The 13121-nt window shown below is 47.4% G+C and overlaps 1 protein-coding gene across 4 annotated transcripts in view; it reads right to left on the bottom strand.

Moving 5' to 3' along the window:
* dennd1a (DENN/MADD domain containing 1A) overlaps nt 1-13121 on the bottom strand; it is a 160310-nt gene that overhangs the window by 24287 nt on the left and 122902 nt on the right. For 3 of the 4 annotated variants that reach the window (XM_056290733.1, XM_056290734.1, XM_056290735.1), the window contains exon 19: nt 2451-2603. In XM_056290733.1, the coding sequence (XP_056146708.1) occupies nt 2451-2603 (153 nt within the window). Of the gene's footprint in view, nt 1-1100; nt 1253-2450; nt 2604-13121 lie in introns of all 4 variants that reach the window. The other variant, XR_008811097.1, reaches the window with a different exon arrangement.

Genomic DNA, 13121 nt, shown 5'->3' with positions numbered 1-13121 from the left:
GTGTCCGTATAGTTGATTTTGTTCCCTTCTGTATTTAACCCTCACTCTCACTCTACATTCAGGTATCCGCCAGGTGCTCCTCATCACCTAATCAACCGGTCAACAAATCATCCAATTTCCATCAGCTGTGCAGTCTCCCATTTAAACCCCCACATGACTTCAGTTCCCCGGCCAGCTAGTTTAGTTTGTGTGATTTTAGTTTGTGTGATGTAGCTACTTTGTGTTGATGTCTTTGTCTCTGTAGCTACTTTGTGTTTGTAATTTCTGGCCCGTTTTCGGTTAAGTTTGCATTGCTTAAATTTTGAGTATTTTGAGTTGTGTTTAGCCTTTAATTTGTTTAGTTCCTTTGGGCAAGGGGATCAAGGTAAGATGCCCATGGGCAAACACCCGATCATGTAGCTTACCTCTGTTAGACACACTAGGTTAGGAGCGGTTGGCACCCTCTGTCTTTAGGCTTGGTGCTTTTGAGTACTGTCGGGGGGGGGGGCACTTTTTGTTAGTAGTTTGTTGTTTTGGCAACCGTTCGGTTCCCTTGTCCTGTCATGGTGTTAATAAATATTTATATTTTATTATATTTAAACGTTTATGTCTCACTGTGTTGCACCTTCACCTCACTGTTACCCTGTACACTAATTGTTGCACCCTCTCCAGACCGAGGGACGTAACACCTAGCCACATTAACTTAGCCACATTAACCTAGTCACATTAACCTAGCCACATTAACCTAGTCACATTAACCTAGCCACATTAACCTAGCCACATTGTGTGAGAATGTTGCATTGTAGTTTTCTAAGTATGCAGCATGCGATATCCATTCAAAAGTCTATTTGTTGCTGCCTTGATTGTCTAAAAAACATTCATCTGAAAATGCTACTTCATGTTATTTAACCCATCACTAAGGTTCTGTCTGGTGCTGTTTTAGCTGATTGTTTCATGAGCATTGGTCTATAACTTACATGTTATTAGCCTCGAGCTATATTAACCTGGCTATATTGGTTGAAAATATAAAAAACTAGTGCCTATCATCATCTTGATTCTGTCAACTCAAAAATCACATGTATGGTAAGTACATTAGTTTGGTCAAACTATACACAAGTTACCTGAATGGTGTTTGAATGGTGTTTGGCCATCTTTCCATGAGAGAGATGAGAAGGGTCTGTGGGAGAGACGGGGTCTGGGGAGGAAGGAGTTGGAGGTGTTCTCGAGTCCGCTACCAGACCCTTCTAAAGTTGGGAGCCTGAAGGTGGAAGTGCTGCAACAGAACACCACGCCCTAGCTTCTCACAGGTCTACTCAGGGAGTTGAAGTTTAACTGGCTATTTGCCAGCACGTCACCTGTCTATTTGGATCATATTCTATTGGTCTAACAAACCAGACTACACTTTACCTACCGCAAGTCACATGGGTCTCGGCATCTTTGTTGCCATTATATTAAGTAGGCAAATTGGAGGAAACTTTAGGCTACTTCCGTAACCCCTGCTCTCTGGGTAGCATGAGTGAGACGTCTAGCTATGGGATACGCTCCGTCGTGTATTCGCAGAAGCACTTGTACCATTACACCAGCGCTGATTGGCTGGCAGTCATGACGTCTGTGTCAGGGCCCTGCGCCTTATATGTTACTGACACAACATCACTCATCATTCAATCCCTTCTTCTCACTTCAGAAGCAAGCTACTCTCACTCGTATCTAAGTTGACTAGCTTAACTTTCCTCAGACCAGAGCTAACACCTCCATCGCCTGACACTAGCTGCTGAGATACCGGTACGACTGCCTTCACCATAGGTAGTTTTTTTATTCTGGCCTGTCCCCAAACAGCGGAGTATATCTGCTTCTACAAGCTAGCTAGCACGTTAACTTTGCTACTCCAAGCAAGCACACCAAACTCTACATTTTACCTACCGCAAGTCACAAGGGTCTCGGTATCTTTGTTGCCATTATATTAAGTAGGCAAACTGGAGAAAACATTATGATATGCATTTTCCTCACAGATACAAAAAAAGCTTTCCCCCCCCCTCAAAACAGTTGTGTGATGTGTCCCATGTTTTTGTTGAATTTATCACCAGGACAAACAGCTCTTCCAGCCTAGGCCCATACTAACATGTTTTCAGCTAAAAAAGAAGTTTACTACCCTTTACAGCACCAAGGATTACGCCAACACTCGGATTGTAAATCAACATTAAATTCCAACTGAAATACGAGATAACAGGATTTCTGTCTGTAGATAACTGTAATGTGGTACTTATAACAAGTAAAAAAAAAGTGATCATACATTTACTGTAATATATTGTTGAATTTTCTGTTTTGGTAATTTATAACTTAAAGCATTTGTACTAAAATGTAGACGGCCCACCAAATTTCAGAATGCAGAATGTGAAATGCACATTTTACATTTGAATTGTTTGTTCATTTTTGTAAATTTAAAACTCGTACAACCTCTTCTTTCTGCTTACCTGTCCTAAATTTGCAGAGATTGACCTGTGGCTATCCCCGGTATGTACTTGCTCCTCGTTTCTGTCCGTACTAGTTGAGGGATTGAATGATGCTGAGGTGATCTCTTTGTTTACTGCGATCTCTGCTGTGGAGTAGCCATTTTCTGCCTGCTCCTGCAGAGGGGGAACAAAGGGAAGTGGAGGTTGAGTTGGGTAAAGGGAAAAGTGGCAGTGTAATGTGAGGGAGATGGGGGAGGTTTGTTGTTGCTGGTAGGTGAGGGTGTGCAAGGTGTTAAGTGTTAGAGAAAGGCCAAAAGAGGCAGAAAGAGAGTCAGGTCAGGCCAGATTCATGTTAACATGAAGAATCAGGTTACCCTAGGTCAGGGATGGGCAACATGATCCAGAAAGAGCCAGTGTGGGTGCAGGTCTTTGTTCCAATCAAGCAGTTACACACCTGAGTCTACAAATGAAGGTCCTTAGCAAAGACTATTGGTTGGGTAATAGAATCAGGTGTGTAACTGCTTGGTTGGAACAAATACCTGTACCCACACCGGCCCTTTCTGGATTATGTTGCCCATCCCTGCCCTAGGTCTACACTGGCTGCATTGTATTAGCAGCACTTGTTCTATGTAGCCTGTTGACGCCTCTGTTCATGCCCCTACTAATTCCTTTTTTAGCCACACATTTTTTTAAAAAATTTATTTCTGATTTTTCCCTTTTTTCTCCCAATTTAGTGGCCAATTGATCCCTATTTTAATTCAAACACCCACCCTCGTATTGCATGCGTTCGCCAACTGCATCTCTCCGGCCGGCAGTCTCGAAGGAAAGCGCCTTCCCACTTTCGTGACAAGGCGAATCCAAGCCGAACCATTGTTTTTCCGACACACACAGAGACGCATTCACATGACGAACACAAGCCGACTCCGCCCCCCTCCCGAAGACAGCGTTGCCAATGATTGCTGCTTCATCGAGTCCGGCCATAGTCGGATCTGACGAGACCGGGGCGCGAACCCCAGTCCCCAGTGGGCAACTGCATCGACACCAAGCCGATGCTTAGACCGCTACGCCACCGCGGACCATTTAGCCACACATTTTTAATCAGAATCATGTTTACTGGCCATGTAGGTTTGCACTACATGGAATGTGACTCTGGTTTCGTGACTCTCTCAGTGTACATAACATAGAATAACAACACTACAACACAACAATCTTCACATATATGAACAAGTATTGACTTATACAGGTGAAATTAGAGGTGATAAAGTGCAATGGTGCAGAGAATATCTCAGAGATACTGAAATAGATGTTAGCAGGTTACTTACATACATGCCTGAGGTAGATGGACATGACAGAGTGTACCAGTATACGTACAATGTACAGTACAGTATATACAACATGTACAGTCCAGTATATACAACATGGTTGGATTTATTGACAGTGTCATGCGTTCATTTGAATGACAGCCTGCAGAAAGAAACTGTTTTTATATCTGGTTGTTTTGGGGTACAGTGCTCTGTAGCGCCTGCCAGAGGGGAGGAGTTGGAACAGGTTGTGACTAGGGTGTGATCGGTCTGCAGTGATGTCGCCTGCATGTTTCCTAACTCTGGAGGTGTATAAGTCCTGAATGGAGGGCAGGTTGGCACCAATGATTTTCTCTGCAGACTTAAATGTCCGTTGTAGTTTGTCCCTGTCCTGTTTGGTGGCTGATCCAAACCAGACGGTGTGCAGAGGACAGACTGGATTATTGCAGTGTAGAACTGAATCAACAGTTCCTGAGGAAGGTTGAACTTTTGAGCTGGTGGAGAACGTACATGCTCTGCTGGGCCTTTTTGATGTGTCTATGTTTGATGCCCACCTTAGGTCCTGGGAGAATGTGGAACCCAGAAATCTGTAGGTTTTCAGCATAGACCCCGTGCTGTTGAGTATGGTGAGGGGGAAAGTGTTGGGGAGCTCCTCCTGAAGTCCACTGTCATCACCACTCTTTTGAGCGTGTTCAGCTCCAGGTTGTTATGGATGCACCAGATGTCAGCTGATCAACCTCCCGTCTTTATGCAGACTCGTCACCATCCCGGATAAGGCCAATGATGTTGTCCACAAACTTCAGGAGTCTAACAGACGGGTCACCTGAGGTGCAGTCATTTGTGTTGAGGGAGAAGAGTAGAGGGGAGAGCACATATGCACATGCCTCAGCAGCTGCATCCTGTCTGTCAGGAAGTTTTTAATCCACTGGCAGATGGGGGCTGGTACAATGAGCTGGGTGAGTTTGGAGTGAAGGATATCTGGGAAGATGGTGTTGAATGCTGAGCTGAAGTCCACAAACAGGACCCTTGCATATGTCCCTGGGGAGGTGAGGTGTTGGAAGATGTAGTGCAATCCCATGTCGACTGCATCCTCCACTGACCTGTTTGCTTGGTAAGCAAACTACAGGGGGTCGAGCAGGGGGCCTATGATTTCCTTCAGGTGGGCTAACACCAGTCTCTCAAAGGATTTCATGACCACAAGTGTTAGGGAAATGGGCCTGTAGTCATTTAATCCTGTAATAACGGGGCTTCTTGGGGACCGGGATGATAGTGGAGCTCTTGAAGCAGGAGGGGACTTCACACAGCTCCAGTGATCTGTTGAAGATCAGTGTGAAAATGGTGGCCCGCTGGTCAGCACACCCTTTAAGACAGGAGGGTGACACACCATCCAGGCCCAGTGCCTTCTTGGTCTTCTGTCTTTGGAAGAGCTGGTGCATGTCTTCAACACAGATCCTGAGTGTGGGTGGGGGTTCAGTGGGTAGGGGAGAGGTTCCCTGCTGTGTGGGGGGATGGTTTCCTGTAGTTGGTAATGTCTTTCAAACCTCTCCTGATTCATGATAGGTTGTTGGCAGAAAACCCATTTTCAACTTTTTCAGAGCAGCTACTTTTTGCCAATCTGATCTCCTTGTGAGTGTAGTTCTGGTTTTGTTATACCGGATCATTTCTCCACTCCTGTATGCTTCCTCTTTGGCCTGATGAAGTTGACTGAGTTTTGCTGTGAACCAGGGCTCATTGTTGTTAAAGGTGCAGAAAGTTTTGGTGGGTACACGTGTCCTCACAAAAGCTGATGTAAGATGTCACAGTGTCAGTAAGTTCGTCCAGGTCTGTAGATGCAGCCTCAAAAACACTCCAGTCAGTGCAGTCAAGGCAGGCCTGTAACTCAATTTTTGACTCATTGGTCTATTTCCTCACAGTTTTAACCACAGGCTTTGCAGGTTTTAGTTTCTGCCTGTAGGTTGGGATGAGATGAATCAGACAGTGACCAGAGAGGCCCAGGGTTTCACGGGGACAGAGTGATAGGTGTCCTTTAATATTGTGTAGCAATGATCCAAAGTGTTTTTGTTTCTGGTGGGACATTTAACATGCTGTCTGCATTTTGGCAGTTCGTGGCTGAGGTTTGCTCTGTCAAAATCCTCAAGGATGATGAGTAGAGGGTCTGGATATTTGCGCTCCATGTTTGTAATTTGATTGGCCAAGTGTTTTAATGCCTCTTTAACGTTAATAACATGTTTAATGGTGTCTATATCCCATGCCTGGGGGGGGGGATATAGACACCGACCACAATAAATGATGGAAATTCCCATGGTGACTAGAATGATTCACAGCCAGTGGAAAAAGGTCTCTAAGTCAGGGTTGCATGATTTCTTCAACAGTGTGACATCCGTACACCAACCTTATGTAGAAGCATATGCAGTCACCCCATTTTTTTCCTGTTAGCTCTGCATCGCGGTCTGCCCGGAGGAGTTAGAACTGCGGCAGATGAAATGTACTGTCCATGATATGCTCACTAAGCCAGGTTTCAGTGAGACACAGGGCGACAGATCTGGAAAACTTTTTTCCATTTATGAGTTTGTCAGGATGGTAGTGAGACCAACTATGTTTTATGGTTTGGAGACAGTGGCACTGACGAAAAGACAGGAGGCGGAGCTGGAGGTGGCGGAGTTGAAGATGATAAGATTTTCATTGGGAGTGATGAAGAAGGACAGGATTAGGAACCATTATATTAGAGGGACCGCTCAAGTTGGATGGTTTGGAGACAAAGCAAGACAGGCAAGATTGAGATGGTTTGGACATGTGTGGAGGAGAGATGCTGGGTATATTGGGAGAAGGATGCTGAATATGGAGCTGCCAGGGAAGAGGAGGAGAGGAAGGCCAAAGAGGAGGTTTATGGATGTGGTGAGGGAAGACATGCAGGTGGCTGGTGTGACAGAGGAAGATGCAGAGGACAGGAAGAGATGGAAACGGATGAGCTGCTGTGTCGACCCCCTAACAGGAGCAGCCGAAAGTAGTAGTAGTAGTAGCAGTAGTAGGAGTTCGTCCATCTTGTTGGCCAGAGGGCGCACATTCGCCAGGTAGATTGATGGGAGCCAGTTCTAAATCCCCGCTGTCGCAGTTTAATGAGCACTCCGGCTCACTTCCCCCTTCAGCGTTTTGTCGTAGTCCGCACAGGGCTGTACCGATCAAGAGTTCGGCAAGACTTTCGCTAAACAGTTCAGGTAAAGTCAGTAAAAAAGTCTGTTCAGTCTGTCCAGTGGACAGTTGGAGACTTGAAAGTTCTTCCCTGCTGTATGTGATCAGCAAGTGGGCGCTGGAAACCAAACATCCATCAATCATCCAAATCGCTTATCCTGTTCTCAGGGTTGTGGGGATGCTGGAGCCTATCCCAGCAGTCACTGGGCGGCAAGCGGGGAGACACCCTGGACAGGCTGCCAGGCCATCACAGGGCAATCTAAAATAAACAAAAACAGAAAAAGGGCGCCCGTGTAGCGTAGCAGTCTATTCCATTGCCTGCCAACATGGGGATCGCTGGTTTGAATCCCCGTGTTACCTTTGGCTTGCTCGGCATCTCTACAGACACAACTGGCCGTGTCTGAGGTTGGGAAGCCGGATGTGGGTATAGGTCCTGGTCACTGTACTAGCGCTTCCTCTGGTTGGTCGGAGCGCCTGCTCGGGGGGAGGGGGAACTGGGGGGAATAGCGTGATGCTCCCATGAACTACGTCCCCCTGGTGAAACTCCTCACTGTCAGGTGAAAAGAAGCGGCTGGTGACTCCACATGTATGGGAGGAGGCATGTGGTAGTCTGCAGCCCTCCCCGGATCAGCAGAGGGGGTGGAGCAGCGACCGGGACGGCTTGGAAGAGTGGGTTAATTGCACTAGTACAACTGGGGGGGAAAAAGGGGGGGGGGGCAAAAAACAAAAACAGAAAAAGCAAGTCTACCATCTGCAGCGCCATCTTGATGATAATGTTGTAAGTGCAAGGTTTGGGGAAAAATAGGGGAACATAATCAATATTTGCTTCTGGAAACAGAGGAAAATATATTGGCAACTACAGACTACTGTGTAGATGTCTGGACTTTTGTTTGCAAACTGTAACATGCCCTGTGTGAAGCACAAGCATGCAGGTTCTTATGCAGGTTCTCGACCTTCTGGCTGTGAGGCGACCACGCTAACCACTGCGCCACCGTGCCGCCCCATGTTTGTGTGTGTAGGGAAAAATAGAAGTGAAGCATTAAGAGACAAGAGTAGATCACAGCTGAGATTCTTAACATTCTTACATTGACCCAGTGCAGAAAACAGAACTGATTAGTCCGTCCAGTCTGTCCTCTGCACATCCATCACTGTCTGGTTTGGATCGGCCACCAAACAGGACAGGGACAGACTACAACAGACAGTTCAGTCTGCAGAGAAAATCACTGGTGCCAACCTGCCCTCCATTCAGGACTTATACACCTCTATAGTCAGGAAACTTCACTGCAGACCGATCACACCCTGGTCACAACCTGTTCGAATTCCGCCTCCTCTGGTAGGCGATACAGAGCACTGTACCCCAAAACACCCAGATATAAAAACAGTTTCTTTCTGCAGGCTGTCATTCAAATTAATGCTTAACACTGTCAAATAAATCAACCATGTTGTATATACTGTACTGTACATGTTGTACATACTTTGCTGTACATGTTGTACATACTGTACTGCATATGTTGTGTATACTGCACTGTACATGTTGTACATACTATATTGTACATACTGTACTGTGTACATTAGATATACTGTACTGTACATTATGTATATACTGCACTGTACATGTTGTATATACTGTACTGTACATGTTGTATATACTGTACTGCACATGTGTATACTGTACTGTACATGATGTATATATACTGCATTGTACATGTTGTATATACTGTACATGTTGTATATACTGCACTGTACATCTTGTACATACTGCACTGTAAATGTTGTATATACTGTACTGTACAGGTTGTATATACTGTACTGTACATGTTATATATACTGTACAGTAGATGTTGTACACACTGTACTGTACATGATGTATATACTACACTGTACATATTGTACATACTGTACTGTATATGATGTATATACTGTACTGTATATTTCGACACACTGTATTGTACATGTTGTATATACTGTACTGTACATGTTGTACATACTTTGCTGTACATGTTGTACATACTGTACTGCATATGTTGTGTATACTGCACTGTACATGTTGTACATACTATACTGTACATACTGTACTGTGTACGTTAGATATACTGTACTGTACATTATGTATATACTGCACTGTACATGTTGTATATACTGTACTGCACATGTGTATACTGTACTGTACATGATGTATATATACTGCATTGTACATGTTGTATATACTGTACATGTTGTATATACTGCACTGTACATGTTGTACATACTGCACTGTAAATGTTGTATATACTGTACTGTACAGGTTGTATATACTGTACTGTACATGTTATATATACTGTACAGTAGATGTTGTACACACTATACTGTACATGATGTATATACTACACTGTACATATTGTACATACTGTACTGTATATGATGTATATACTGTACTGTATATTTCGACACACTGTATTGTACATGTTGTATATACTGTACTGTACATGTTGAACACACCATATTGTACATGTTGCGTATACTGTACTGTACATGTTGCATATACTGTACTGTACATGTTGTATATACTTTTCTGTACATGTTGTACATACTGTATTGTACATGTTGTATATACTGTACTGTACATGTTGTCTATAGTGTATTGTACATGTTTCATATACTGTACTGTACATGTTGTATATAGTGTACTGTACGTGTTGTACATACTGTATTGTACATGTTGTATAGACTGTACTGTACATGTTGTTCATTGTGGTGACCCACATCTATATAACAAGAGACATTCACCTAAGAGGACGGTGTACCTTTAAGGGAAGAGGCGAGGGGTCAGATAATGCACTTCCGCTTCCGGTTCACGGTTCAGTGTCGTTGTCGAATGTATGACATGCTAAGTTGGAGCTAGTAAACTACCTCGACTACGTCTACTCTCACGTCTCCTGTCTCGTTTTCTAACTCCACATTGGTGACCCCGACGTGATCGAACTACTAATACGAGTATGTCTGACAACGACGAAGCCGGTGCTAACAACATGGCTATTGCTAACGCTAGCATTTACACCGCTTCTGTAAGTCTAAGGACGAGCTGGACTGGTCTTCGGGGATGGACGAGGCTTTTGTGGCCGCCAAGACCGCGCTGGCCAACGCTGCGCTGCTAGCTCACCCGTCGCCTGCCGCCCCCATAGCCCTTACAACGGATGCCTCCGACTACGCCGTGGGGGCCGTGTGTGAGCAGTGGGTGGGGGGGGGGCTGGCAGCCGTTGGCGTTCTTCAGTAAACAACTCCGTGAGAGCGAGCGCAAATACAGCACCTTTGATAGGGAACTACTGGGTCTCTTCCTCGCAACCAGACACTTTAGGTTCCTATTGGAGGGCCGACAGTTCACCGCTTTCGTGGACCACAAACCGCTGACGTTCTGTATGGCCAAAACCTCAGAACCGTGGTCTGGGCGTCAGCAGCGCCATCTCGCGGCGGTTTCCCAGTTTACCACGGACATACACTCACCGGCCACTTTATTAGGCACACCTGTCCAACTGCTCGTTAACGCAAATTTCTAATCAGCCAATCACATGGCAGCAACTCAATGCATTTAGGCATGTAGCAATGGTCAAGACGATCTGCTGCAGTTCAAACTGAGCATCAGAATGGGGAAGAAAGGTGATTTAAGTGACTTTGAACGTGGCATGGTTGTTGGTGCCAGACGGGCAGGTCTGAGTATTTCAGAAACTGCTGATCTACTGGGATTTTCACGCACAACCATCTCTAGGGTTTACAGAGAATGGTCCGAAAAAGAGAAAATATCCAGTGAGCGGCAGTTCTGTGGGCGAAAATGCCTTGTTGATGCCAGAGGTCAAAGGAGAATGGCCAGACTGGTTCGAGCTGATAGAAAGGCAACAGTAACTCAAATAGCCACTCATTACAACCGAGGTATGCAGAAGAGCATCTCTGAACGCACAACACGTCGAACCTTGAGGCAGATGGGCTACAGCAGCAGAAGACCACACCGGGTGCCACTCCTGTCAGCTAAGAATAGGAAACTGAGGCTACGATTCGCACAGGCTCACCAAAATTGGACAATAGAAGATTGGAAAAACGTTGCCTGGTCTGATGAGTCTCGATTTCTGCTGTGACATTCGGATGGTAGGGTCAGAATTTGGCGTCAACAACATGAAAGCATGGATCCATCCTGCCTTGTATCAACGGTTCAGGCTGGTGGTGGTGGTGTAATGGTGTGGGGGATATTTTCTTGGCACACTTTGGGCCCCTTAGTACCAATTGAGCATCGTGTCAACGCCACAGCCTACCTGAGTATTGTTGCTGACCATGTCCATCCCTTTATGACCACAGTGTTCCCATCTTCTGATGGCTACTTCCAGCAGGATAACGCGCCATGTCATAAAGCTCGAATCATCTCAGACTGGTTTCTTGAACATGACAATGAGTTCACTGTACTCAAATGGCCTCCACAGTCACCAGATCTCAATCCAATAGAGCACCTTTGGGATGTGGTGGACCGGGAGATTCGCATCATGGATGTGCAGCCGACAAATCTGCAGCAACTGCGTGATGCTATCATATCAGTATGGACCAAACTCTCTGAGGAATGTTTCCAGTACCTTGTTGAATCTATGCCACGAAGGATTAAGGCAGTTCTGAAGGCAAAAGGGGGTCCAACCCGGTACTAGCAAGGTGTACCTAATAAAGTGGCCAGTGAGTGTACAACACGTGTCGGGCAAGGATAACTTCGTCGCCGACTGCCTTTCACGGGCGGTTGTTAACGCCGTTCACTTGGGACTCGACTACGCCGCTATGGCAGCGGACCAAGCCAAGGACGCGACCGTTCAACACTACCAGTCGACCCCTACGGCGCTACGGCTGGAGGACGTGACGTTCGACGCGGCCAACACCACCCTCCTCTGTGACATCTCCACCGGTCAACCGCGCCCCCTGATGCCTACTTCCTGGCGGCGCCGAGTTTTCGACACCATCCACGGCCTTTCCCACCCAGGAGTGAAGGCCTCGACCAAGCTGGTGAGCGTCAAGTTCGTTTGGCCTGGGCTCCGTAAGGATGTTAGAGCCTGGGCCGGCTCGTGTGTGGCGTGCCAACACGCCAAGGTGCACCGCCATACCAAGGCCCCTTTGGCGCCGTTTGTGGTTCCAGAGAGGCGGTTTGACCACGTCAATGTTGACCTGGTGGGTCCCCTGCCCCCCTCCCGTGGTTATACGTTCCTCCTCACTATTGTGGACAGGGCCACCAGGTGGCCAGAGGCTATTCCCTTGTCCTCCACGACGGCAGCAGAGGTAGCGTGGGCGTTCATCGGCTGCTGGGTGGCCCGTTTCGGCACGCCTGGTGACATCACGAGCGACCGGGGCTCCCAGTTTACCTCGGAGCTCTGTACGGCGGTCGCTGAGCACCTGGGGGTGAAGATCCACCGCACTACGGCGTACAACCCGCAGAGCAACGGACTTTGTGAGCGGTTCCATCGGCCGCTCTGCGGGCAAGCCTCACTGGCTGCGTCTGGATGGACCGGCTCCCGTGGGTCATGCTCGGCCTGCGTTCGGCCCCAAAGGAAGACCTCCAGACCTCCTCCGCTGAGCTGGTGTATAGCCAGCCCCTGCGGGTTCCGGGGGAGTTTCTTCCGGATGCTACGGCTCCCTGGTCGGCCGCCTCTCACCTCAGTGCGTCCCGGAGCGCTGCCGGTGCCTTCGCTCCCGTTCCGATGTCTCAACACTGCCTCCCCCGGTCCTACGTCCCCAAGGATCTGCCATCGGCGAGGCACGTCTTCATTAGGCACGACAGCCATCGGTCCCCGCTGCAGCCCCCATACGACGGGCCCTTCCGCGTCCTGGAGGCGAGGATAAGAACTATGTGGTGGACATGGGGGGCAGGCTGGAGCGGGTCGCTATAGACCGTCTCAAGCCCGCTCACTTGGACGTTGGGGAGCCAATGCAATTGGCCCTACCCCCGCGGCGGGGGCGCCCTCCTAGGTCGGCCCCGGCACCTGCCTCTGTTCCTGCTTCGGCCCCGCCTATGGCCCGAGTTTCGACCCCATCTGTTTCCCCTCCTGTGAAGCGCAGCCGTTATGGCTGCAAGGTCCGCCCCCCGACTCGTCACCTGTTTTCCCCGTGACTTTGCACTATGTCATTGACTGTTCTGTTGTAGAGTCTATTTTTATGTTCATGACTTGCACTTTTGCTGTTTTGCATTGTTTTGTGTAGGTGAATT

The sequence above is a fragment of the Lampris incognitus genome, chromosome 12, assembly GCF_029633865.1.
Source record: "Lampris incognitus isolate fLamInc1 chromosome 12, fLamInc1.hap2, whole genome shotgun sequence".
In the NCBI taxonomy this organism is placed as follows: Eukaryota; Metazoa; Chordata; class Actinopteri; order Lampriformes; family Lampridae; genus Lampris; species Lampris incognitus.
This window is presented reverse-complemented; position numbering and strand designations above follow the sequence as displayed.